Below are 26,887 nucleotides of genomic sequence, written 5' to 3' on the forward strand. Positions count from 1 at the left end.
TGCAGTTCCTACTTACTGGAAGCTAGCAATGTGTTAGAATGAGAGGTTACTAGGAAATTAAATTTTTTAATGTTGTACAAATTAATGTTCAATCACTGCCTATTCTTTAATTTAAAAAATCAAATAAAAAATGCATGTTTGTATATCAATAGATCATGCATGTTGTGCATATGAGTGGAAGATCATTAACAAAATAAGCAAAAAATGATTATTTAAAATCATCTAAATGTTTACTAAATGAGTATAATAAATCAAGAACCCAAGGCAAAGCAATAAAATTAATATTCTGTTGACTAGACTAGAGAGACACTTGATATACCACTTATATTGGTTACATTTTGAGCAATTCAGTGAGATATTTTTTTAAACAAGCATATTAATTTTGGGCATATTTGATTATAAAACTCAAGAAGAAATTTAACAAATCACTTGGAATATACCTCTATTAAATGGGCACCACAAGCTGAAAGAAAGGTTCAAAAATGATTTTGAAGATTCCTTTATTTTATATCAGATGTTCTATATATATCTATGATGTATCTCAGATGTTCTATATATACAGGATTTCCTATAAAGCTATGTTAACTTGTCTTAAAATTTAGTGACTGGATAATAGGACCAATTGGCATTCAGTCCTTTTTATCTTTTATGTTGTAAATGACATTAAATATAAAAAGTGCTTTCTTAGAAGTAATATTAATTCAAATTCAAATATATTTATTGTCTAACAGGAATCTAAACCTAATCACTAAGACAATATATAAAAATACAATAAGTAATAACAATTCATATATCATGAAAAATAACAATAATCATATATAACTAATAGGTAATCACAAAATATGTTCAAGAAGAAAAAAAATATACAAGAGGCATATTAACTAAATAGGTTTACGATATTATTTAACAATAATTTTTTTAAATGACGAGAAGACAGATTAAAGAGATAGACATCCAGACTCAAATGGACCAAGTTAAACCAAAAGCATGCTCTGTATAAAGGCTCTTTCTTTGCTAAATTTGCGCTATGTGTTTGTAAGTAAAAAATGTTTTGTTTTTTAGCATTAATGTAAGGCACAACAAAGTGTAGAGCTGCTTGCAATTCCAGGCAGTTAATACGACCATTACACAATTTGAAAAGAAAAATCAAACCTGCACAGATGGTTTCCTGATGAAGGGAAAGCATATTGAATCTGCTGAGTAACAAGTGCTGATCGTATCCTTGTTCCGAATAAATTCCATCAGTTTTAAAAGCGATATGTTTCAGAAATTTACGTTGAACAAATTGAAGTCTAACAATGTGAACAGTATAGTTTGGATACCAGAGTGGAGCCGTATAAAGTAATCGCGATTTTATTAGGGAATTAAATAACATTATTCTACTTGATATACTAGTGGAGTCTGATATAGCTCTTATAATAAAACCAAGAGATTTTAAATGACTTTATGATATTATCCCAAATCGCGAACATAATCACAGTTAGAAAGAATTAAATAATCTATAAAATATCATCTTCTAAAAATACATTAAAATAAATAACAATAGACTGTTCTCTACTAGTAAGATTAATAAAAAAGATTTTAGAAGAATGTAATAATTAGTTGTGATATAGACTTTTTAAATTCTTTTGTGAAACAAATAAATGATGCATTTAAAACAAGTCTTAAAATTTTATTTAGTTGTATAGCGTTTTTTTTAATTGTTCGATTTTGCCAAGGTTTAGTTTAGATATTACACATTGTTAAATACAAAAAAAAGTATTTATTTACTTGGATAGACTTAACGAAATTTGGATGGACAGATGGGTAGTAACAGGAAGGAAAAGGAGTGTAAAAGTATGGGAAGCGAGGGTTAGAAAATAGAAACAAGGAAACCAAGGGAAAGAGGAAGAGAGGAGGGAGACTTACTATAGAGGTGACGGCTTAGGGGATCTTTTCAAAGGGAAGCCAACTAGCACTAACCACTTTGGTAGAGTGGCGTGGATTCAACAAGAGTTCAATAAAAAATAAGCGCCACCTATTTTATCCGAGATGGATAAGAAAACTCTGATGACCAAGAAAACAGGAAATTACTAAAAGCACTATACCTATAAACCTGAAAGAAAATCTCACAAGGAAAAACAGACAGGGAAATTTATAAATACAACCAATTATATTGCCCCTTATATTATGTACAAGTGTTAATAAATTAACAATAAAATAAATATTAACCCTTTACTTTGGCTATTAAATTACAGCTGTGGTAAAAGAGCACCTTAAAACTCATGGGCTAACACTAAAAGTCCCTTGTCTAACTTAGAAAGTTAGGTTATCTTTTAAAATTTAATATAAACATAAAAGAAAAGCTTTAGTTCTGCAATGCATTCAAGTGAATCTATATTAAAAGAAAAGTTAATAATCAAACTTGTTACTTTAAAAACAAGTTATGTTGCCCTTCCTAAATATAGTGTCTATATCAATGGTAAAACCTCATATTCTGTTATTTGGGGCTAAAGGTTCGCGTGAGTACTTTCGAAATAGGCCTAGGGATTTATCCAGTTTACAAGGAGATCTATATGGTTTATTATAATGAAATGACTAATGTATGCTTAATTATTATGAAACTATTCAAAACAACAGTGTAGTAGTGAAATCTAATAATGAGGGTGATAAAATGTATTTTTGAGGTTAGTATTTAGTATAATATACTACAGGACCTTGGTTTACTGGTTAGGTGGTTTACTGACTGCATGGTTCACTATACATCACAAACATTGATCAAACCTGGCTCCAAGAGGGCTGCATGATTGAGATGGAGGACCCAGGGTGGGTCAGTTTAACAGTGATGATCTTACTTTCTTGAGAACACAAAACTAGACACTAAACAAAGAATCTTAAAAAAGTTGGGATATAACTACACCACTTATAATCCCGCACTATTGCAGTATGGCATTTAGTATCCACGAAATAAAATATTCAAAAAGGTGAGTTTTAAACTTTTCATTGGAGTAAAACCAGCAAAAATGCCAAGAACTTAACCTTCTTCAAAGGCTTGTTCTTCAAGACTCCTAGAGGTCAAAGATTTTCGCGCCAGAAATGGTTTTAGTGGGGATATAGAAGAATGAGCTGGGATCCTATTGGCTAGGATATGAATTCTGACATTAAAGAAATCAAAACAATTAAAAAAAATTATATTATGATTAATAATTTGTGTTTCATTATAAGGGTTGAAAATTATTGATATCAAAAATAGAATTAATACTGAAATGATAACTGTTTATTTTATTAACTTTAGTACCAGAATAACTTAGAAATTGCCTTTTAAAGTTCTGTAATTAACCTATACTTTCGCTAACATTTATTACTCTTTATGTCGCAAACCTTCTGCAACAGATAATATAATTCAATTTAACTCAAATTCCCCTTGTCAACACAAATATGCAGCCTTTAATTCAATGTTTTACCGTTTTTTATCTGAGATACAGAAGAGGAGAAGACTCTGAGAGTCATTTTGAAATACCCTTCTTTTATAATGCACCGAACTTGTGCTTGATATTTGCAAAAATCTCATCCATTATTCTTTAAGAGACCAATATACAAAATTGACGAAAACACAAAGTCATTGTGTCACAACACATAATTACAGGCTACACGTGTTTTGTTCTAGCCAGAGCATCATCAGGCCTAAAATTAGAAATATTACTTAAAACAAAACTAAAAACTTACATAAAAAACATTAAAATACCTTTAAAAGCCATACACACATTTCACACTATTTATTTTACTCCGCACTTTAAAGAATAAACTTCTTAAAGTGCGGGGATTGCAACGCAGTATACATTGGCCAATCTGGTAGGAAAATCTCTACACGCATTAAGAAACACGTAGCGTTTTTTGAAAAATATAAAAATACCAACGTTATTGATACCAAATCAACGTTTGCTAACCATTTGATGGCCTTTACACATAATATTTCTCCAGGGGTGGGAGATGAAATGCTTCATGAATGCATGAGTGCAAGGTAGGAAGCTTGAAACCTTCTGAAGAAAATAGAAATTACAAAATCTAGAAAGAGCCCTAATTTCGTGTGTGTGAATAACGTTTTTACTTTTAAACCTAAATGACCTCTGTTCAAAGACGCTTTTCAGAAAGAACATAATATTATAGAAACAATTGCTGCAAACAATAATTTTTCAGTAAACATAAAAAAAACATTAATTTGTCCTATCACATCGTCCACCCACTGAGCAACATCATCATCAATAACAATTTCAGATCCTTTAGTTATTTCGGCGGCATTACTCAACAACTAGCAAATTTTTTAAGCCTTTCAACCTTTCCATAGCTTTCAAAATGATTAACTCGCTAAGAAAGAACCTAGTAAAGACGTTGGATGAAAGTGACCCTCTATCCAAATCGCGTATATATTGTCTCAATTGTGGGGATTGCCCTGCTGTTTATGTGGGACATCAGGGAGGAGAGTATCTACAAGGGTACAGGCACATCTAAGCCTCGTTAATAAGTTCAGGGACACCAATACCACAGAAACTAAGTCAGCTTTTGCTAACCATTTAATATCAACGGGTCATAGCTTTTCCATCCCTGAAAATGCTTCCATTGTTCACAAGTGCCCTAAAGGTAGAAAGTTGGATCTCTTAGACAAGATGGTCACCAAAGCCAAAAAGAGTCCAATTTTGGAATGCGTTAATGATGTTTTCACCTTTGAGTCAGGACTTATAATCTTATCTAACCTCCTGTTTCTGCTCATGATATGCATACATGACTTTGACTCTCATATTTATAAGCAGGGCTCAGTGGTTAACGGTCTGGTATTTCACTGAGATTAAATTTAGAGTGTGGGTTCAGATACTACACAAGTCACGTTTTTCCTTTTTATATTTTTGTTAAATCTCTGTGCCATGTTATTGTTTTTTATTATAAAATATGTTGGTATTCTCCGCTTTGAAATTTTATTTGTCAGTACTTGGCAGGTTGATTTTGTTTTAGTGTAGGGTTTTATTGTAATTACGCGTGTTTTTCTGTATATTGTAGATCCGATAATGCTTTATTAGCGAAACACGTAACCTTTGTGACATATAAAAAGTTTAGTAGGAGGAATAGTTAGTTTTTTTTGAGGTGTTTTTTATTTTTTCTCTCGTTACGTAACTCTCTTGGAGATAATGGACGACTTCTTTCAATTCACTCTTTAAATGTAATAACATTTATTTCGTGTATTAAAGGAGGCTAAATAAATAGAAAAAATCTATATCTATTCTTACCAAATTTAGGAGCGGCCAATGGAGGAGGACTGGGTCCATGTTGTCCCCCATTTTGTACTGGAGTACCGGCGGGAGTGGGTGCCCCAGAACTTCCACCAGAGAGCTGCATTTTCTTGCCTCCGGGGGGGCCTGAGGTGCCGTTCGTCTGCGGTAGGGCGTTCTGTTGTGGTTGTTGTTGTGTCATTGTTCCTGTACTGGCACCGCCACTGGACATGACGGGTTGAGGGAGTTGCCTTGCAACTATTCCTAGTAAAAAATGGTCAATTATCTAAAAAAAATGTGTGCTAGACAGGATATCAACCCTATGGTAATAACATTTTTCTCAGGTTCTCATAATGCACACTAGAAATTCTTACTTAGTGGAATGATCTTAGAGAGTAATCAGAATGACACAGAATATGGCTTTATCATGACAAAGGGACCATAAATTAAGTTTTAGTTAAGGTAATCTTTATTGATTTTTTTTCAAATCCAAGGCAATTAAATTTGCATAATACATGTTCTGAGTTATTGGGTCTTCATTTAAAATGTGGCGTTTTGCTGATGACACAACCATAGCCAGGAATGAAAAGTATCTTGAGAGCCTGTTATTGTCTGCTTAGCGGACTGAGGGTCTGCTTCAAGAGTGATTTGTTGCAAACAGACTATCATTGAATAGTGATAAGACTGTTAGGGTTTTTATCGGTCTCAGACGAGTTCCTGAGGCAAATCCAGAGTTACATTTCTAGGAGTGTTGACTTTTGAAGTGCATGTTGATAAAACGGCTATAAAAAAGTCTAGAAATATATATATCCTTTGCGAAATTTAGTAAAAATTCTTCCTCGTCATAGATTATTTCAACCATGCTATATTCCAATCAATAGCAACTTATGCTATACTAACATGGGGACACTCCTGCCCTGCGGCTCCCATATTTTCTCTACAGAGGAGGGCCATTAAAGTTATTGCTGGTAAGGGATATTGGGAGAATATTAAACTAACTTTCTGTGACCTAAACATTCTAACGACGATTCCATCAAGATATATATATAAATGTCTTATTTATGCGCATAAAAACCAGCAACAATACATCCTGAACAACACATGTCATAGTCATGATACAAGGTGCGGTGGTGGGATCAGAATTGGGTTCCTAAGGCTTCAGAGAACACTATTATGCGCCTTTGTTTTATAATAAACTACCTGCGGAAATTAGGGATCTTGCCTCTCCATGTTATGGCTCAAGAGTAAGAAACTTTTTGCTCAGAAATAGCTTCTATAGTTTTAATAAATTTTTAGATTATAATGTAAATATAGGACTATTTTAGGTTTAAGATTTATATCTTAACATTTAATTTAGTGAAGTTTATTGTGATAAATTTTATATGCATAAATTTTAAATGTTTGTATTTCAATTTTATATTGTGTGTTAATAATAACTGGTTTTACTGACTTTTATGCTTGATTTTATGTATTATATACTGACTTGAAGGAATAATTTGTAAAATTAATTACTCATAATATGTGAATTTGAATCCTGCTTTGGGACATAAATAAATAATTATTATAGCTATTGAAAAGTCCCTATTTCAGTGGGGAATTCCTCAGGGCTCTTTTATGACCTAGCCTGAATAGATTGTAGTCATGGTCAACAGTTTCTGGATGACAGAGCAATTAGAACCCTTTGTAGGGTATAGTGAATCTTGTCACCATCTTTTTTGTGCAAAAGCACAAGCAGGAAATTGTAGGAGGCAGTTTGTTTGGAACTCATATTCAGTTGCTCATATCACATTCAGAGCAAGTGAAAAGTTGTTTTATTTACATGGGTAAGAAAATGTTCAATTACCTTCCTCTTTAAATAAGAAAAGTTAAATCTTTCATTAGATTATATAATAACGCAAAAATTATCCACACTAATAAAATACAATAACAAATACCCAACACATTACTGATCAGTTTAGTTCTGTTTCAGTTTATTTAGTATTATTTTTTTAAACTGATTCGGACTAGTTGAATCAATGTCAATATCGGAAGCAGATAAGTTAAAATATTGACAAGTTTATAAATGGGAGAATTTGTATAAAGGTTGGTTCATGGATAAAATACTAATGGATGGCGAGGGGTTAATTTTGTTTAAAGCTAAAGAATTTCAGGACAATCTATTTTGTTTTTCAGTATTTTGAAAAGACTGCACAAGAATATTCCAATTCTTCTGTTACCCAGAGACCTAAAGTTTATGTCTACCAAAAAACCTGCAACAACTGATCATTATCAGAGCCTCTCTGAGGATATATACCAAATTTCCTAAAATACATGCACTTCAAAAACCTCCTCTGAACGCCTTTAATCATTGCCACCCAGATACTGTACTGAAGAGACCAAATAATGGAGCCACATTCCAAGATTGCCAAAACTAATCTATCAAAAAGATGAAGGCTCACATCAACACTTAGCTCCTTGGTAGTTCTAACAATAAATCCAGAAATTTTTTGTGCATTTTCTACTTTAGATAAAATGTGTTTAGAAAATGAAAAAGTTGGATCATAAATTACTCCTAGGTCTCTCTGCTAGGGTACTCTTTGAAATTGTTCACTATTAAAGACTAATTAAAAATTATGGGACAAATATGTATTAGAAAAAAAAATTAATGTTCAAAGTTTTACTGACTTAGATGAAATAAAGCTTTATCAATAACTCTGTTTAGGGCAATAAAGGTACTTTTGAATTAGGTGAAGAATTTTGAATTAGATGAAGTTGTAACTTTTCTTGGAGTAACTCTGGATTCCCAATTGACCTAGCAGTCCTAAGTTGGGGCACTCTCATTTAGATTATCAAGATTTATAATACCAAATATCAAAGATACCTAATACCAAATTTGTTGACATTAGTTTCAGGTAGTGTGCTTAGGCCTGCATATTTTGGATACTTCCAGATCTGAATAATGTACTATTCTATATTAATTGGGATCACTCTGCTCAAATATTCAAAATATTTGCTTTACAATGCAGATGTATAAGACTAACTGCTAATCTGAACTATAAAGAGTGCTAAAGTTTATATTTCAGAAAACTGAGAATTGTTACCCTGTCTTGTGCTGAGAATTCTCTTATGCCTCCTATTTGTTAGTGAAAATGCTGAAAAATTTATGAGGCATGCAGATATTCATGCTATACCATGAACAATGGCTTTTTGTTACAATTGAGTACAGTTTTTGAATGTGTTGCTGCAAGGAATCTGTCCATTTTTGCATTTAAAGCCCAGATTAAGGAATACCTGCTTAGAAATTAATTGTATTTATTTGAGGAGTACCAACCTCGCTGACGTCCTGTGACCTAATTGATTTATGTTTTGTGTTGTGTGTTATTTTTAGTTCCATTATTAGTTTTGAGTAATTTTAGACATAAATAATTTTAAGTCATATTATATTTGTTAGATTTATGTGATGGCATTTCATTTTATAATTATTGATTTGTGTAAGAGTGCAATACTATTAAATGTACCTATGAATAAATAAATAAACAATTTTCTCTCATTGGTGACAAAACATCCAAACTGTACCAATAGAGAGAACTAGTGGACATTTAAACTCTTAATATGAATTATTTACTTATTTGATCGAGTATTATGTCACTATTTCAAAAAAAAAATAATTTAAAAATGTCTATCTCATAAGCTGAATTATTGAAAGTTGAAAATAAGTTTGTTCATGTATTTAGAAGAAGTATAAACTTAAATCTATATATAAAAACGCCTTTTGTTATAATTAATCTAATCTAAATGCAATAATTTATTTAAGGTATAATAGCTGCCACAAAAACTTCAATGCAGCTAGAGGTGGCAATACACAATATTAAGAATTCATTATTGTTTTTCTTGGGTATATTGTTTTATTTTTGTATCAAAATTGAAGTTAAGTGAAAATTGATTTTTTTTTCCTTGTATTGAATTTAGTTACATAAATCTTGTTTTGTTAATAAATAATGCATAGTTAACAATGCTTATTATTCATTTTTTTATCTTTATTAAAAAAAAAAATCTCTAAAAATCAAGTGGTGTGATAATTTTGTCCAGGAGTTTAGATTTCCCCTCTTTTCAAGTTCAATAACAAAAATATAAAGTTAGGTATGATATTGAAAAGAAGAAACGAGCTCAGAGGTCAATATATCAAACCTTAGCTCCTGTGTATAACCATGCAGATCATGGTGAATTAAAGAAAAATGTGTTCTATCTTACATCCGGGTTACAAAGGCCCTTCTGGATATCAAGTTGGAGGTCCTCATTTAGACACTGTATATGAGGAGACAAAACAAGAGTAATAATAATAATAATAATAATAATAATAATGTCCTTTATTTGCCAACAAAATCGTATACAGGACGACAAAGCAACATCATACAAAGGTAAAGAAAAATTATTAATGTCATTAGATAGTTGTCCACAATGAGCCCTTTAACTCTTTAAGTATTCATGGTTGAAAATTTAAACCAACCTGACTAATGGTTTAAAGGCTCGGTGGTTCAAAAAATAGATCATATTTTGATGTTGCTTTGCAATACGCTGCCGAAGCACAAAATTTGCACACCTGTTACGAATTAAATTTGAGATTAAAATAAACAAAAGTTAGTTATCTGTGTCTAAATTGATAAATACTATTAGATCCTGCTAAAAGTGATAGCTTACATCATTCCAGTAAGTATAGATATTTAATTTACATATATTTATTAGTATGTTGAACTAATAAATATATGTAAAAAACATTGTTTTTATGTGGTCCTTTTTTACTACCACCGCTCCACTTAGAATATTGAGTTTCACTAATTATAAAATACCTATACAATATTTTCTTGCAGGTATGGAGCCATTGCCATTTAAGATGGTAGGAGGTTTGACTTATGATGAAGTCAACACACAAATCGACACATTTTATGTCGATACACTGCCTTCGGAGTCTGAGTCAGAAATTGATATGGACTCGTCCGATATAGAAGACGAAACTTTAGTTCTATATGGAAGAAGATCTGCTGGTTTTTGAAAAGGAAGATCCAAGTGATAATATCCCTCTTTCCAAACTACAACAACAGTGGTTCCTGTTTGGGCTAATGTTCATAGACCGGATCCTCTTCCTTAATTTACCGAACCTTCTGGAATTCCTCAGTTTATCAGACATTAATGATCCAACACCGTATATGATTTTTGAACTGTTTATTACTAAGGAATTTACTGATACTTTAGTGTTTCAAACAAATCTTTATGCCGAGCAGGAAAAACTTTCAACTGGGAAAAGCTATGTCCCTACAAATCAGTGTGAAATTAATGCTTTTCTGGGCATAAATTTGTTAATGGGTTTATAAAACGTAGTCCCAGCTATAAGGATTATTGGTCAACTTCTCCCGAATTGCATGATGCTTTTATTAGCTCAGTAATGACCCAAAAAAGATTTGGATGGCTCTTGAGTCATCTCCATCTGAATAATAATTCTCTGATGCCTCCAAAATCTTCCCCAGACTATGATAAGCTCTATAAAATTCGCCCTATGCTAGAACTGTTAACTCATAACTTTGAAAAATGTCTAATTCCTAATCAAGTAGTTGTAGTAGTCAATGATTAAATTTAAGGGTCATAGTAGCCTTAAGCAGTACATGCCAAAAAAACCAATCAAAAGGGGGTACAAATTTTCATCAGCAAGAAGATGTAGGAACACTGAAAAGAAAGTCTGCTATGAAATGTCTGCTAAAGATTTTAGATGAAGTGTCATAAATGGTTTAATCTCAGAAATGCTTGTGAATCGATAGAGAAATTTGGTTGCACCATCAGATGTTGAAATAAAAAAATACAAACCTTACGTACCCTTACAGATAAGACAGCAGTCATCTGCTCATCAACCTACAAGGAGTACCAGAAGAAGATGCGCGCTTTGGAGCACTAAGGCTAACCCAGTAAGGACGGATTGGGTATGTTCCATATGTAAAGTCCCTTTGTGCTTGGGAAAGAGTGTTTCCAAAGATATCATGCACCGTAATTTTTAGTACCCAAGTTTGTATGAGTTTTTAAATAAATTTGTTATCTTACTCTTAGTTTTTTTATTTTGTGTCGCAGTGGTCCACAATATGATCCACCAAATTATTCAAATTTAACAAAAAACTGATTGGCAGATATTAATTTTTTTATTATTACTAATGTATTAAATTACTACAATTTTACAAAAAAAAATATAAAAATTCATAAAAAAAATATTTTGGCTCCGCTAGGTATTTTTTTACCAACTAAATTAGGCGCCGCTAAGAGTTTTATGCTGCAGTAAGTATTGTTACAGCAAATGGGGAATTGATTTTAATCAACACTGTAGATACGGGTGTTACTTCACACACCTCTGAAAATCTGAAGGATATTGCAACAGATCTTGCAGAAAAAAGTTTTCAAGTAAAAGTTAAAAGATAGACAATGCTACAAATGTACAAAAAATGTGCAGTAATCTCATAAGTGAAATCAATATCCTTCAATATTGCTGTTCAGCACAATTTTTGTTAATTTATTGGCAACAGATCTTAATCTTCCTGAAATTAGCCCATCCATAGAGTAATAAAATGCTTAAAAAATAATCATATTACAGCTCCTCTTTACAAAGAAGCCAGAGGAAAAAACCTTGTGATACCCGAAGAAGCAAGATGGAATATGATGCAAGATGCAAATAGATGTTAGCTTGATAGTACAGGTATCCTTGTCCAACTTTGTCAAGATAACAAAGATGCTATTGATAGTAGAATAATAAAAACATTAATGACACTGATCTCACAATGAATACTGTTGATTTATTAGCTTGTATGGCATCAATTGCTGTAGCACTGGATCATGCATCACAGATTTTAATTTGATTTGATAGTTCATTGGTTAATTCATACAGTTCTGATGATGAACTATTAATTCATTTTCAAACATAAATATGTTGTTAAAATTATTTCTAAAGACTGTTAAATAGAGAATAACTATGTATTTTTTCATTTAAATACATATTTTTTTGAGTTTAAAAATATGATAAAGAATATGATAATAAAAAAAAAAAAAAAAAAAAGAGAATTGTCTCTTTTTTGACCAAATACAATGTGCTGTCCCCTAATCAGTATGGATTTCAGTCATCTAAGGGCACGCAGGATGCCATTTTCAGATTCTTGGAGAATGTGTATCTATCTATGAACTCCAAGGAGGCTGCAGCAGCGGTGTTCTGTGATCTGTCCAAGGCCTTTGATTGTGTGGATCATGGAATACTGCTGTCAAAGCTTGATTTTTATGGATTTAGGGGAGTGGCTTTGGGGTGGTTGAAGTCATACCTGTCTGGCCGCACACAGAGGGTAGTTGCATCTGGATTTTCGTCAGGGCTAGCACATCTTAAATGTGGTGTACCTCAAGGGTCAGTGTTGGGTCCTATTTTGTTTTTATTATATGTTAATGACTTAAGCTCTCTATCACTGCATGGACTAGTGGTTCAGTTTGCCGATGATACTACAATTCTGTGACATAACAAAGATCAAAAAGTAGTCAGATCTCTCATAGTAGAGGACCTTCACAAAATTAAAGAGTGGTGCATCTGCAATCAGCTTGTATTCAATGTTGATAAGACTTTTGTTCTGAACTTTAAGTGTAATGTAGAGGGTTTTTTGTTTGATGAGCAGAGCCCACTACATGGTAGGGATTATTGTCAATTTCTCGGCCTCTTCATTGATGAGAGTTTAAGGTTTGACAACCACGTTTTGGGCCTCGCTGCTAAGCTTTCTTCTGGTTGTTTTGCAGTCAGGGTTGCCAGGCATGAGTTGGAGGGGTTGTTTGCTCGTTCAGTTTATTTCGCCTTAATAGACTCTCATATCCATTATGGGTTGCCATTTTGGGGTTTGTGCTCTAAGGGACTCCTTAACATGATTTTTACTATTCAGAAAAAAGCATTAAGGTATCTGTGTGGTGTTGGTCTGAGAGTCTCTTGTAGACCTCTTTTTGTAGCTGAAAGAATTTTAATAGTTTTGTCACTCTTTATATTGGAAACTGCAACACTCATACATAAGTCCGTAAGTCCACCATCCTGCACCAGTCATAATACTCGTCAAGTGGGCAACTTATCTCTTCCAATCCCCACCTCCTCACTTACGAGAAACTCTCTTATATTTATAAGTCGTAAAATATTTAATCATGTTCCTTTTTCGATTAGGACTGTTACAGACCTTAAAAAGTTTAGGAGAGAACTAAAGAAATTATTCTTACCAAAAGCTTACTACAGCATTGAAGAGTATTTTAACGATTCATTTTAATATTTAAAATTATTTGGTTTTTTCTTTGTTTATATAAAATATGCTTCTATGTACAATCAAAATCGATTCTGTATTCTGTTTTTGTCCTGTATCCTGTATAACCAAATAAATACTTGTATTATAAATTCTAGGATTAGGAAGCTTTTAGCATAAATTTGTAAACTTAGCAAATAAAAAAGTATATTTTGACTTGACGTATACTTGACTTTGACTTGAAAAAATATCTTTGCACTATTTATTAAAGACAGAAAAGTAGATAATAACAAAAAGTAAACATAAGTATCAAGATTTGCATATATATCCAGCATTTATATAAATATCATACTTTCGAAACCTTGCATGAGATGGTAATTTTTAAATGATTTTTTACTGAAATAGTGATATAGTACCCACTAAAATAAGTAAAAGAATTATAAATTTGTCACAACAATATAGATTTTTCTTATACAATATGAAGTTGTTAAGAAATCAGACATTTTATCTAAACAAACTTACAAAACATCCTATTTTACTCTAGAAATTCTTCATTAAAACAATGTACCAATGACGAGAGGTGAATATATAAAAAAATCCAAACAAAGAGAACTTGGGAAAAATCAATTTCTGGTGTTTAAGATATTACAGTTTATAGCAACTCAAAAATAATACAGGTGATTCATTTAACTAAATTACTTAATGATAAGATAATATCTATATTGCTTAAAAAATTACAAAATGTAATAATATTTGTATCTTGGCTGAAAAACTCTAAAGCGAGGATAAAAATTCAACTATTTATAGTTGAGCTAATTCCCAAGAGTATAATTGAATTTTTCATGAAAATATTGAATTTTTGGTCCCTTGCTCACTTTTATACCACATTGCCAATAAGGATAGGCCAATTTTGCCTGGAAGAACACACAAGGGTGCTGAATTATCACCTGATTATGTGTTAGTGTCCAAAATTACCTATAAATGTTAATTGTTTAATACTGCTTTGAGTGACCCACTTAATCAAATGATGTGATAATAACCTGATATGATCAATAATTAGATAATTAATTTTTTTGGTGCTTACTAACTTTTTAAGTATTATCAGTCTTATCAGTGCCAAACAAAAATAATGTACACTATATTGGCATCAAACAAAGAACATATATAAGCCACTAACACTCTTAGTCATCTTTGGATGATATGCAGGCCATAATATTTATTTTTTCTTATAAAAACTAAAAATTCCACTACAGGAAAATCAAATCAATAAAAATTTAAGAAAAAAAATTCATAAGATTATATAGGAAGGCAGCATAGAATCCCTCAATAATTTCCCTAGACTTGACCCAGTTTCCGTGGCCCATTTCCGCATTCATCGCTTTCCAACTGATTTTTAACAGAGAATGCAAGCGGATCTAGCTCCTTTCACTTTGTTCAATTAAACCAATCAATAGAAAACAAAATAGGACAAAAAAAACCGTCCCGTTTAAACTAAGACATGCGAAAATAATAAAAGAAAAACATCGAAATTAAATGTTAATCAATGGCAGTTTACCCATTCCTGCTTATAAAGGCCCTAAAGGGAGACCCGTAGGGGGGCCACCGAACAATGCACCAAAGGAAAACACTGCAGTAAAGCTGCGGATTTTCGACACAAAACTGTATGGACTATTGGTTAGTTTCCGCGATTTACGGAATATACCCTTACTTGCAGCTTCTGGGGCCCTATCACGCACATTTAATCGGTTTTTCGATATTTTATCACTAAAAAAAACTTAAAACTACTCCGTACTTCTATACTTCAACAACTAAACTGTCGATAAGATGGCGTCCACCAATCGGAGCGTTGGAAACTGTGACGTAACACTTACTGCTGCGACGTTGCCACACGAACAATTCTATCCCCTTAATATAATAATTTTCTGTTTTATTACCCTCTGAGCCGGCTATTTTAATTACTTTTTTCAAAAATAAATACCACTTGATGATTGTTTTATGGAATTTATCACACTGTTAGTAAATACTGTTAGGCGGAAATATATCGGTAAATATTATAATGGTATTGAAGAATATTTGGCAAGTTTCCATATAACATACAATAGATAGAGCTCTTTTTAATCACTAGAGCAACGTTGCGAAATCTCAAAAATAAATTTATAGCCCCGTCCGAACGGGTGATTATCTGAATATTAATTGCTTTCTCGTTTCTCGTTCCTTGATATCTGCCGCCGGAAAATACGAAAAAACCGTGCGCTTACCTTTCAAGTAAAATCGGTCCGGGATTTTCTAATTGTACAATTTCTTAGATTTAATATAAAAATGGAAGGGTTCCTAATGTAAACTTGCTGTTCCTAAAAGCATTTTCTTCAAATTAAAATTAACACAAACGCGAACAGAAACAGGAAAACTCAAAAACTTCAAAACTCGAAAAAATAATAAACAAATTCGATTGTCTTCTAATCGCATTCCAACGCATTCTATTCGATTTTGAAAGTGACAGTTTTACCTGGCATTTCGTTTGCCGTCCGCATTGTATTTATTAATAAAAAGTGCATTTTACTTAATTACTAACGCGTGCACAAATAAAATATATTTATTTATGTTTTTAACATATCTTCTCAATTTTTCACAACATATTTTAGCCACTAATCACGCCTTTGTTATAAAGTGATTTTAAGTTTCCCGCCGTGAAAAAGTCTTCTTGTTTTTTTCAACCAGACCAATCACAGGCCTCATATGAAAATAACAGGGAGACAGCAATAAAATGCAAAATAATTTACGATGTTGCCAAGATGTTCAGCTAATTTAATCATGCTTAGGAACATCGATGCGAAATGTATAAATAGGTATTTTACGAAAATTATGTGTTTAACTAAAACATATTAAAAATTTAGTCGTGTACTGTACTAATTTTAATGTAACAAAGTAATAATTTAACAAGCAATGGTTCAACCTGAATTGCAAAAAGGCAGTAAACACTAAAAACGCAGCATATCGCAAATGGCGTCAACATCCTTCCATCGAAAATCGGAGGAACTTTTTAGCCTCCAGAAATAGCTGCAAGCGAATTATTGATCAACGCAAATAGAGTCACAACAACAGGATCAAAAACAAACTGCTAAACTGCCCAAATGGAACAAGATCTTTCTGGTCGGTATCGAAAGCCGTTAGTCAAGGATTTGCTAAGTCGGCCTTGCCACCCCTAACAGCAGATGAAAAAAAGCCAACTTACTCGGTAAACTCTTCGCGTCCAATTCTACTCTGCACTAGCAAGGCAAAACACCACCATATTTGCCAAGGGTCAATTCATCGATGGGAGAAATTTCGTTCCCCCAACGAATTATAAATAAAATTCTTAAAAGCGTAGACACCAACAAAGCTTCTGGACCCGATGGAATTCCAGCCCTAATACTAAAACGTTGTGCAGACGAATTGACTCCTTCCTTATGTAGACGGTCACGACATCGTATAAGCAGGGCCAATTTCCAACAAGCTGGAAAACTGCTCGAGTGCAAGCTATACCCAAAAAGGGTAAGAAGACGATGCCCTCCAATTACCGCCCGATTGCACTAGTTCCAGTAATATCGAAGATTATGGAGAAAGCAGTCAACCAACAACTGTTAAGATATCTGGAATCATCTGGACTAATCAGCGATCATCAATACGGCTTCCGAAAGCTTAGATCCACCGGCGATCTTCTGGCCTACGTCACACACTTGTGGACGGAGGCCATGGAGAAGCACAGCGAGTCCCGCTCAGTCGCTCTTGACATTTCCAAGGCATTTGACAGAGTGTGGCATGAGGGACTACTAACCAAGCTCTCCTCAATCGGCATACAAAACTCATTATTGAATTGGATCAAAAGTTTTCTTGAACAACGAACAATCCAAGTAGCCGTCGATGGATACCTTTCCGACAAATTTAACATTAACGCTGGATTCCCTCAAGGATGCATTCTATCCCCCACCCTTTTCTTGATATATATCAACGATTTGCTAGGAACCACTGTCAATCCAATCTACAGCTTTGCGGACGATAGCACACTTATTTCCACATTTAAGTCCGCCAAACCAACGACAGCCGTCTCAGAATCTTAGGCAGCAACAAGTAGCTTCAACCAACAACGATATTAGAGCAATCTTGGAGTGGGGCAATAACAATTTGGTCAATTTTAACGCTAAAAAAACGCAGGCTGCAGTATTTACGATGAAGACTAACCTTGGTGGCCCGGAGCTGGTTATGGCAGGGAAAACATTGCCAATGAAATCATCTTTACATCTTCTAGGAGTCGAGGTCACCAACAGTGTGTCCTGGCATGACCACGTTGCCGAGGTCGCCAGGGCGGCTTCCAAAAAACTCGGAGTGCTTTTCAAAACGAAAAAAACTGTATACACCAGAACAGCTGCTGACTCTTTATAAGGCTCAAATACGCCCTTCCCTCGAGTATTGCTCGCATGTATGGAGCTCTGCACCCAAGCATAGTTTAAACCTGCTAGATTCTATACAGAAGAGAGCTATTCGTCTTATCGACAAACCAGAACTGACAAAGAGTCTGGATAGTCTGGAGCACAGGAAAAAGGTGGCAGATCTCTGTTTATTCTACCGTTATTATCACGGTAAGTGCTCCTCTGAGCTGGCAGGTTTGATTCCACCCAGGGCTGTTCCGGCAAGAAGGACGCGTCTAGCAGTTGCGGCTCATCAACATCGAGTCCACCTGCCTACCCCAAGGACGTCGCTGTATCGGGACTCATTCATCTGGAGAACATCTTCTTTGTGGAACGGGCTTCCTTCTCACATATTTCACATTTTCACCTACAGCGATTCAAGATAAATGCCCACAAATATCTTCGCGCAAGCACCACTCCAAGAGTGACATAGGACTTTCCTCTTGTGCTTGTGTTTACCATAAAAAAAAAAATTGCAGAAAATTAGTGTTTCAATAGGTTTGGTTCCTTAAAATCTATGTTTTTACCCACGAGGCATCGGACTAACTGGGATTTTAAATTGGAATCTCGGTCAAATAGATTCTTCCTAAGATTCCAGACCTAATTTTGTATTTTTGCGGTTTAGTTTTTGTAAATTTGTGGTTACTCATTTTTAATTTTAATTTTTTGTGGATATTTTAATTTGGTAATTTTATTTTGATGGTCGAGTAAGAATAGTAGAAGGATAACATCAAACTTTAATACAATATTTTAAATTTGTTTGCTTATATGCCCCGACTATAAAAGCCACAAACTGATTGCAACAAAAACGAAAACCCTTACAATGGAACCAGGTCGTTTTTGTTTGGTTTTGAGTTTCTTAAACATTAAAACAGTGGCAATCTTTCTAGCATTTTCCATAGTTTGTTTGGTTTGCTTTGAAAAACATAAACATAAATAGAAATAGTCCTATGGTTTATTTATTTATTTATGGGATGTCTCTGCTGTATCTCGGCCCATTCTAACAAAATTACCTACTAAATAAATTATATCCTAACCCTCACTGTATACAATAATAATAATAATAATAATAATAATAATAATAATAATAATAATAATAATAATAATAATAATAATAATAATAATAATAATAATAATAATAATAATAATATATAAATACTGAAATGGAAAAATACTGCACCAAGAACTTGCAGTTAAACTGAACCTCTTGAGGACGGACAAAGTTCCATATTACAATTATACTCCAGAGCCAGTTCTTGAAAATGGCGAGTATAAATTGTACTGGGACCGAACTGTTCTCACCGACCAAAGAACTGTCAACAATAGACCAGATCTTATCCTGGTGGAAAAGCGACTAAGGAGAACTACGCTGATTGATGTTTCTATACCTAACAACAATAACCTCCAAGGAAAATACAACGAAAAGATCATCAAATATCGAGATCTTGAAGGGCAAATCAGACGGCAATGGGAGATGGAGCATGTTCAAACAATTCCGATAATAATCTCGTCAACTGGACTTATACCAAAAACCCTTGTAGAGAACCTCAAACAACTGGGACTAAGTGAGCACCACTACAAAAACATGCAAAAAGCGGTGCTACTGGGGACAGCACGGGTCGTCAGAAAGTTCATGGGTACAGAAGACCGAACACCATCCAGGGCCCGACAACCTGGAAAGGGTCCCCTCAGAGCTTAATCCTTTTGATATCTTAGATATCTGGGATAAGTGAATGTTCCCCGTAAAACGGGAGTGTGATTGCCGCAAGGCAAAAAAAAAATAATAAGTATGTAAATAATATGTAAAGAAAGATTCCCAATTATAATGCAACACAAAAAAAAGTTTTCTTCTTCTATAAAAAACAGCCAACAATTTGATACATATGCCTCCCCCTGAACATTATTTGAATTACCTAAGCGACTTTTAAAGTATTTTTGCTTTTCAGTCTTAATTGTTAGTCTGTACAGTGCTCTATATTTGTTAAAATAGTTAATAAAAGCAATGTTATTTATATACAATTTCCGAATATAATGCAGTGATCTAAGATTTCTAGCAGACACCTTAAGACCCTTGGTAATCCAATTTTTTTTTTGTTTTCGTTTTTAAGGTTTTTATCTGAAAACATTTATTAAAATTTTCACAAATAATTGCGTGAAATGACTCTAAAGGGCCTGCAGTAGACAAAACGCGCTGCCAATCCTCTACTCTACCCAGTTGCAATTTTTATTCTACTATAGTTTTTTTTTTGCTATAAATTCTGCCCCTTCTCTTTCCCCTCATTTGACTCTTGTGACCTATGCAAAAATCACTTGCAATAGCTTCATGGTCAGAGAGCCCTGAATTTATAACATTACAATTAAAATCATTTGCATCTATGTTGGTGCACACATAGTCAATTTGAGTGGTAGAGTTAGAAGTTATTCTAGTTGGATTATTAACTACAACATTTAAACTATAAGGTAAGTCAATTGGTTTGTAAAATTATTAGACAGATCTTTCAAGTTAGAGTTAAAAAAATCTATATATATTCTTCTATATGATCCTCATAACATGTAATGTTGCATTAGACTTACTGCGTGAAGAGGATTATCATGTAATGCACCCCAAACTAGGTTACCATATCTAATTATTAATTCAACCAATGTTTTGTTTTGTATATCATAATAAGTTGTTCATTATTTATAAATTTTCTCAGTTCATAAAATATATGAATAAAGCATCTAAGTCCAGTCACACCTTGATCATGCCACTTAAAGTTCTAAGTAGATTACTTTATCTACCCCCTTTATATCAAAAACACTATCATTACATATTTTGTTATTATTTTTAATACTTCATAGATTTAAATTTGACTTATTTGAATTATTTAGTGAGAAAGCAATAAAAGTGGGTTTATCAATGATTTTGTTTTAGCCAAATTTTGATTTTTGCCAGTCCTTTCTCTGCTTTCTCTTTCGCAGCTTTCCATGTGTCATATAAGTTCAGTAATTTTTGGTTCAGTCTATTTCAGTAATTTTTAGTAACGACTTTATGTAGAGTGTAAATGACAATGGGCTCAACACTGTGCCTTGTAGAACTTCCATTTCAACAGTATAGGTGTGTCACTAAATATATCGTCCATCTTTAGTATTTTTTTTTCTTTACGTGAAGTAGTTTTTAAATATTTCATAGGCAAGACCTCTTATACCATTCAAGCAATCTTTGATGGGGCACTGTATCCAAGGCCTTGGCTAGGTCCAAGAATACCGCAACACAATATCGTACCTGTGTCTAGGAAGAGCGAAGGGTATAATTTGACTATTTTAAATGTATAAATTAAGTTATTTTTTATGAAATTTTGTATTAATGGTTTTTTTTCCAAATAAACAATTACATTAATATTAACATGTAGTACAAGGGTCCTAAGAATGATTTTTTGACAATTCTGTCTTTGTCCATTTATATGAAATATCTTATCAGAAAGTTGACGGATATTTTTATAATGAAATTAAATTTCTGCATAACAAAAACAGTTTTACTATAGAGATGTAACAAAAAAACTACAGGGTGTCCGAAAGCTAGATGCAATCCTTTAAGGGGGTGATAGCTGACTTAATTTCAAACATTTTAAGCTAAATATGTGTAGGTCGAAATTTGTTTATAAATTTTTTATGGCAATTTTTGCATTTTTCTCAAGAAATACCAAAATTTCACACTTAAACGGTAATAGAGCGCAAGTTACAATTAGTATCGGAGTTTCAAAGTTTATTTTGTTTTGTCTAATGTGTATTAATAAAAATACGATCAATTTCAAGCTTATGTGTAAACTTATTAGAAAAAATAGAGATATTTAAACGTAAAAAATAAATATGGAGTTAAAATAAAAATGCTTTGTTTTATGTTTAAATAATTGTTATGAAAATGCTTTCGTCGTTTAAACCTCTCTAAAAATATGCCTAGCTTCTGCCTTTTATTTTAAGATATCAACTCATGCCAATGCCTGGCCAATTCTCAGAATTATGGCCTCTTTTGTGCTGCAGGTTATGTAAACAAAACTTACTGGATTGGTTTTCTATTATGGGACAGTTCAGGTAAATAAAAAGTAATAAAAACAAAATTAAGCAGAGGTACCTAATAGTAGATACTGTAGGGTAAGGGGTACCTAGTAGGTACTTTGGGGTGGGGGTTACAAGTTAGGTACTCGCTTAATAAATAAAAACGTGTGATTTTAGCCTCTTGTTGTTTAGTTTCACTCTCGCCTCTAATTTTGTAAGATTATCAACTTCGTACTGACTGCATCCACTGTTTTTTAAATCGAGTTTCTGGCCGTTTTATTAAACAGTATTGTAAAATGGAATTTACCAACCAAGAGTACGCTGACATTGTCTTCACATATGGAGGCGCTAACGGTAATGGAGCTTTGGCACACGACGCTTGTACCAGGAACGTTATCCAGATCGGAGGTTACCAAACTTCAGGGTGTTTCAAAACACCTTTCGCCGTCTTACTGAAGTTGGCATTGGGAATAATCCGGCACGTGGAGTCAACTCTGGCCATAATAATGTAGAGATTGAGGAGCAAATACTGGAAGCTTTTACCGCAAACCCTACTGCAAGCGTCAGAAAAGTAGCTGAAGACCTTGGCCTTTCTAGATGGAAGGTGTGGACGACCATGAAGAAAGATGGACAGTCCCTTTCATGGTACGGGGGTCAAGGAGAAGACCCTGCAAGACGAATTCAGTTCTGCCGCTTTTTATTGAACATAGACATCGAGGACCCGTTATTCTTAAGAAGTATCTTGTGGACAGACGAGTCCAATTTTTCCAGGGAGGGTATTACCAACTTCCACAACCTCCACGAATGGGCTGCCAAAGATGCAAATTCGCACTGGAAAAAACAAAAATCATTTCAGAACAGATTTTCGGTCGATATGTGGGCCGAAGTAATAGTCAGGACTATTATTGGGCCACATTTTCTACCAGAGAATTTAAATGGTGCCAACTATTTAGATTTTCTACAAAATGATATCCCCGTTCTTCTAGACGAAGCTGGATTATTGGAACGAGAAAGACCAATAATCTTTCAGCAAGATGGTTGTCCAGCGCATTGGTCCTTCGCTGTCAGGAATTACTTAGACGACTGTTTTCCGGACAGTTGGATCGGTAGAGGCGGAACCTTTCCTTGGCCTCCTCGATCGCCTGACCTAACTCCGTTGGATTTTTTCATATGAGGCCGGGCAAAGGAGCTTGTATACACCACCGAAATAAGAACAAGAGAAGAGTTGATTCTCAAAATAAATGAAGCATTTGACAGGATGAAAGAAGATGTGACCATAAGAGTAACCACCACCGAAGTAACAAAAAGGGCTCGGGCCTGTATTAGAAATAATGGATTGCATTTTAAACATGAACAATAAATAGTTAAAACAAAATTGTGTTTTATTTAACATTAAAACCTAAAATAACCCCACAATCGGGGCTCTTATTGGCTTATGAGAGGTCTCAGTCTAATAATTTTTGTTTACATGACCTGCCGCACAAAAAAGGCCATAGTTCTGAAAATTGACCAGGCATCGGCATGAGTGATATCTAAAAATAAAGGGCGTTTCAATGTCTCTATTTTGTCTATAAGTTTACACAGAAGCTTGGAATTGATCGTATTTTTATTAATACACATTAGACAAAACAAAATAAACTTTGAAACTCCGATACTAATAATTGTAACTTGCGCTCTATTACCGTTTAAGTGTGAAATTTTGGTATTTCTTGAGAAAAATGCAAAAATTGCCATAAAAAATTTATAAATAAATTTCGACCTACACATATTTAGCTTAAAATGTTTGAAATTAAGTCAGCAATTAATTCAAGTAAAAAGCCTTTAACTAAAACCAAAACTTCGTCGTTATCTGATGCAAATAGAATTAAAACAAGGTCTAAAAACTAATCGGGTAAGCGCACAATAACAAACAAAAAAAAAGTGTAAAATTTTAGTAGGTAATTTAGTAAATATTAAATATAGTTTTTAGTTTAAATTAATTACAAAAGGAAAATGGATCCATATATATTAAACTTTGAAGCTAACGAGTATAAAACCATATTGTGCAGTGATTTAAACAGTATTAACTCAAAATGTTTTAATCATAATTCCATAAAAATATTTCAACTAAATATCTGTAGTGCTGTTAAAAATCTTGATAATTTATTGCTCTTATTGTCACAGATTGAGGTAAATTTTGATATCATAGTATTGACAGAAACTTTTCAGATATTAAACACACATATTTTAAATATTTCAGGATATGATTTGCTTTACAATCATGGCAATATTAATAAAAATGACGGTGTTCTTGTATACATTAGTCAAAAGTTCAGTTATAAATATGAAATAAAAAAATTGTCAAATATAAATTTTATTGATATTGATCTAACTCAACAAAAAAATGAATCTTTTTAAATTACTGCTATATACAGACTACCGTCCACAGATGCTGACGTTTTTAATGCAGACTTGCTTCATTATTTATCTGAGTTGCCTAGGTTGGATGTTCACGTTATTTGTGGGGATATTAATATTAATATCCTAAAGGAAAAACAAGATTTAAATGATGTTCAAGAATATCTTAACCTTCTTAATGCAAACTCCTATGTTTCGTACGTAAATAATGTTTGCACTTGGGAGAGAAATTTACAGAAATCCTGTCTAGACCCCTACTTTGTTAAATCCGGAAATTCTGAAAATATTAAAGCTTATTTGTTAAATTACAAGATAACGGATCATTATCCAACTTTCATTGAAATAGGGGATCAGAACAATTTATGTAGAAATTGTCCAAATAAAATCATTAAAGAATACATTAATTATGGAAAATTGATACAAGACTCCTTTTTAATAGACTGGAATTATTTTTACTCTTCTAAGGACTTAGATGAAATGACGAACATTTTTATAAATAACATAACAAAAATCATGCAAAAGAATACAAAAAACGTTAAAATAAACAAAAAAAAAATTCCAAGGAAGGGTTGGATTAGTCCAAGCCTACTAAATGCTATTAATAGTAAAAATGTACTACATCAAGAATTAAAAAAATCTCCTAATAATTTAACTCTAAAACAAAATTACAACATGTGTAAAAGAAGTCTTGCAAAATCCATCGCCGCCTCAAAAAAACAATATTTTGAAAAATTACTAAGTAACCAACAAAACACCAAATGCCTATGGGATTTAGTCAATAAAATTTGTAACAAAAACCAAAAAAATCAGGAAATTGAAAAAATAAAATCAAAAAATAAAATTATATCTGATAAAAAAAAATAGCCGACGTATTTAATAAACACTATTGCTCAGTAGGGGAAAACTATGCCAAAAAAATTAAAAAACCTAAAAATTTTATTGTCAACGAACCTGAAATAGCAAACAATATGTTTCTTAATTTTGTTACTGAACAAGAAATATTAGATTATAAAAAAATTAAAGACAAAAAAATCCCCCGGTTTTGATGGTATACGTACTGAAATCTTGAAATTAATAGACAGTCAAATCTCATACCCATTAGCATTTTTAATAAATAAATGTATAAAAAAGGGATATTTTCCAAAACCATTAAAAATAGGTATTATTTCTCCTTTGCTAAAATCTGGAAGTAGACTGGATATTATAAACTACAGACCAATTTCGCTGTTAACAAACATAGCAAAAATTTTTGAAAAAGTGCTAAAAAGTAGAATCATGAAATTCTTAAAAAAATACAAATTGATATCCGAGAATCAGTATGGGTTCATGGAGGGTAGATCAACGGAGGATGCAATTGCTGGGCTCACATCACAAATATATAAAAATCTTGATGAAAGCAGCCCGACATTGTGTATCTTTGTTGATCTGGCCAAGGCGTTCGATACAGTTTCGCACTCCTTGCTCTTAGAAAAAATCAAAAGATATGGCCTTAGAGGAAAAATATTTGATATCATAAAGAGCTACTTATGTGATAGAATACAATATACAAAAATCGGTGGAGTAATGAGTGAGGCTGGGTCGATAACCTGTGGCGTTCCTCAGGGGACTGTTTTGGGACCACTACTGTTTTTTTTTTCATATAAATGGCTTACTTAAACTGAACATTAATGGTAAAACTATATCATTTGCTGATGATACTGCTATTTTGTTTAAGGGAGAAACATGGGAGGAATTAAAAATTCAAGCAGAAAGGGATTTTTCGCTAGTTAAAAAAATGGTTTGATTTTAACTTATTAACTGTAAATTTTGAAAAAACCAAATGCATATTATTCTCTCCCAATGATAAAACAATAAACTGTCAAGACATAATAGTGGATAATCAAGCAATACCTGCGACAAAGACTATAAAATATTTGGGAATTATTATAGAGACTTGGCTGAATGATGGGATTTATAGCTCGGAACTTTTTCCGAATGCGTACTCTGTCTACCGCTGCGATAGAAACTATGCAGAGATGTCCGAGAAGAGGGGCGGGGGGGTGGCATTAGCAGTAAAGCAGTCATTTTCGGTGGTAAAGTTAAACTTGGCGCTTTCTTATAACCTTAAAAATATTATTGAAATCATAGGTATAAAAATTATATTTGAGCACTCTTATGTATATGTTATTTTAATATACATACCACCCGGACTTAATGCTGATATATATGAAAATATTTTTGAATACTTATCTTCTTTAACCTATCTTTTCAACTCAAAAATAATTTTGCTAGGAGACTTTAATATACCTGAGTATATTAATTATTCGGAAAATTCATTATCATCCAACAGATTAAACCAGATTATTTATACTTTAAACTTTTTTGACTGGAATCAGGTAAATTTTATTAAAAATTCTCAAGGTAAATTATTGGATCTGGTCATTACATCAGAGCCTCAATTCTGTACTGTGGAGCGATGCTACGACTTCTTGGTTGACGAGGAAGCTATCCATGCTTCGTTATTTAT

General features: G+C 33.0%; 2 protein-coding genes across 6 annotated transcripts in view; one reads left to right on the forward strand and one right to left on the reverse strand.

The window, feature by feature from the left end:
• Positions 1-15,963, reverse strand: part of LOC126747041 (protein boule-like) — a 69,406-nt gene extending 53,443 nt beyond the window's left edge. The window contains exons 1-2 of one of the 5 annotated variants that reach the window (XM_050455531.1): positions 15,763-15,963; positions 5,259-5,504 (exon numbers count right to left, since the gene is read on the reverse strand). In XM_050455531.1, coding sequence (XP_050311488.1) covers positions 5,259-5,472 — 214 coding nt within the window. In that variant the 5' untranslated portion in view covers positions 5,473-5,504; positions 15,763-15,963. Of the gene's footprint in view, positions 1-5,258; positions 5,527-15,059; positions 15,180-15,212; positions 15,342-15,762 lie in introns of those variants that run through there. The other 4 variants (XM_050455540.1, XM_050455548.1, XM_050455526.1 and 1 more) reach the window with 4 other exon arrangements.
• Positions 1-23,233, forward strand: part of LOC126747097 (uncharacterized) — a 326,191-nt gene extending 302,958 nt beyond the window's left edge. The window contains exon 2 of the mRNA XM_050455596.1: positions 22,393-23,233. Within this exon, the coding sequence (XP_050311553.1) occupies positions 22,393-23,158 (766 nt within the window). The 3' untranslated portion in view covers positions 23,159-23,233. The remainder of the gene's footprint in view (positions 1-22,392) is intronic.
• The last annotated feature ends 3,654 nt before the right edge of the window (positions 23,234-26,887 follow it).

The sequence above is a fragment of the Anthonomus grandis genome, chromosome 2 (genome assembly GCF_022605725.1).
Source record: "Anthonomus grandis grandis chromosome 2, icAntGran1.3, whole genome shotgun sequence".
Classification (NCBI taxonomy): Eukaryota; Metazoa; Arthropoda; class Insecta; order Coleoptera; family Curculionidae; genus Anthonomus; species Anthonomus grandis.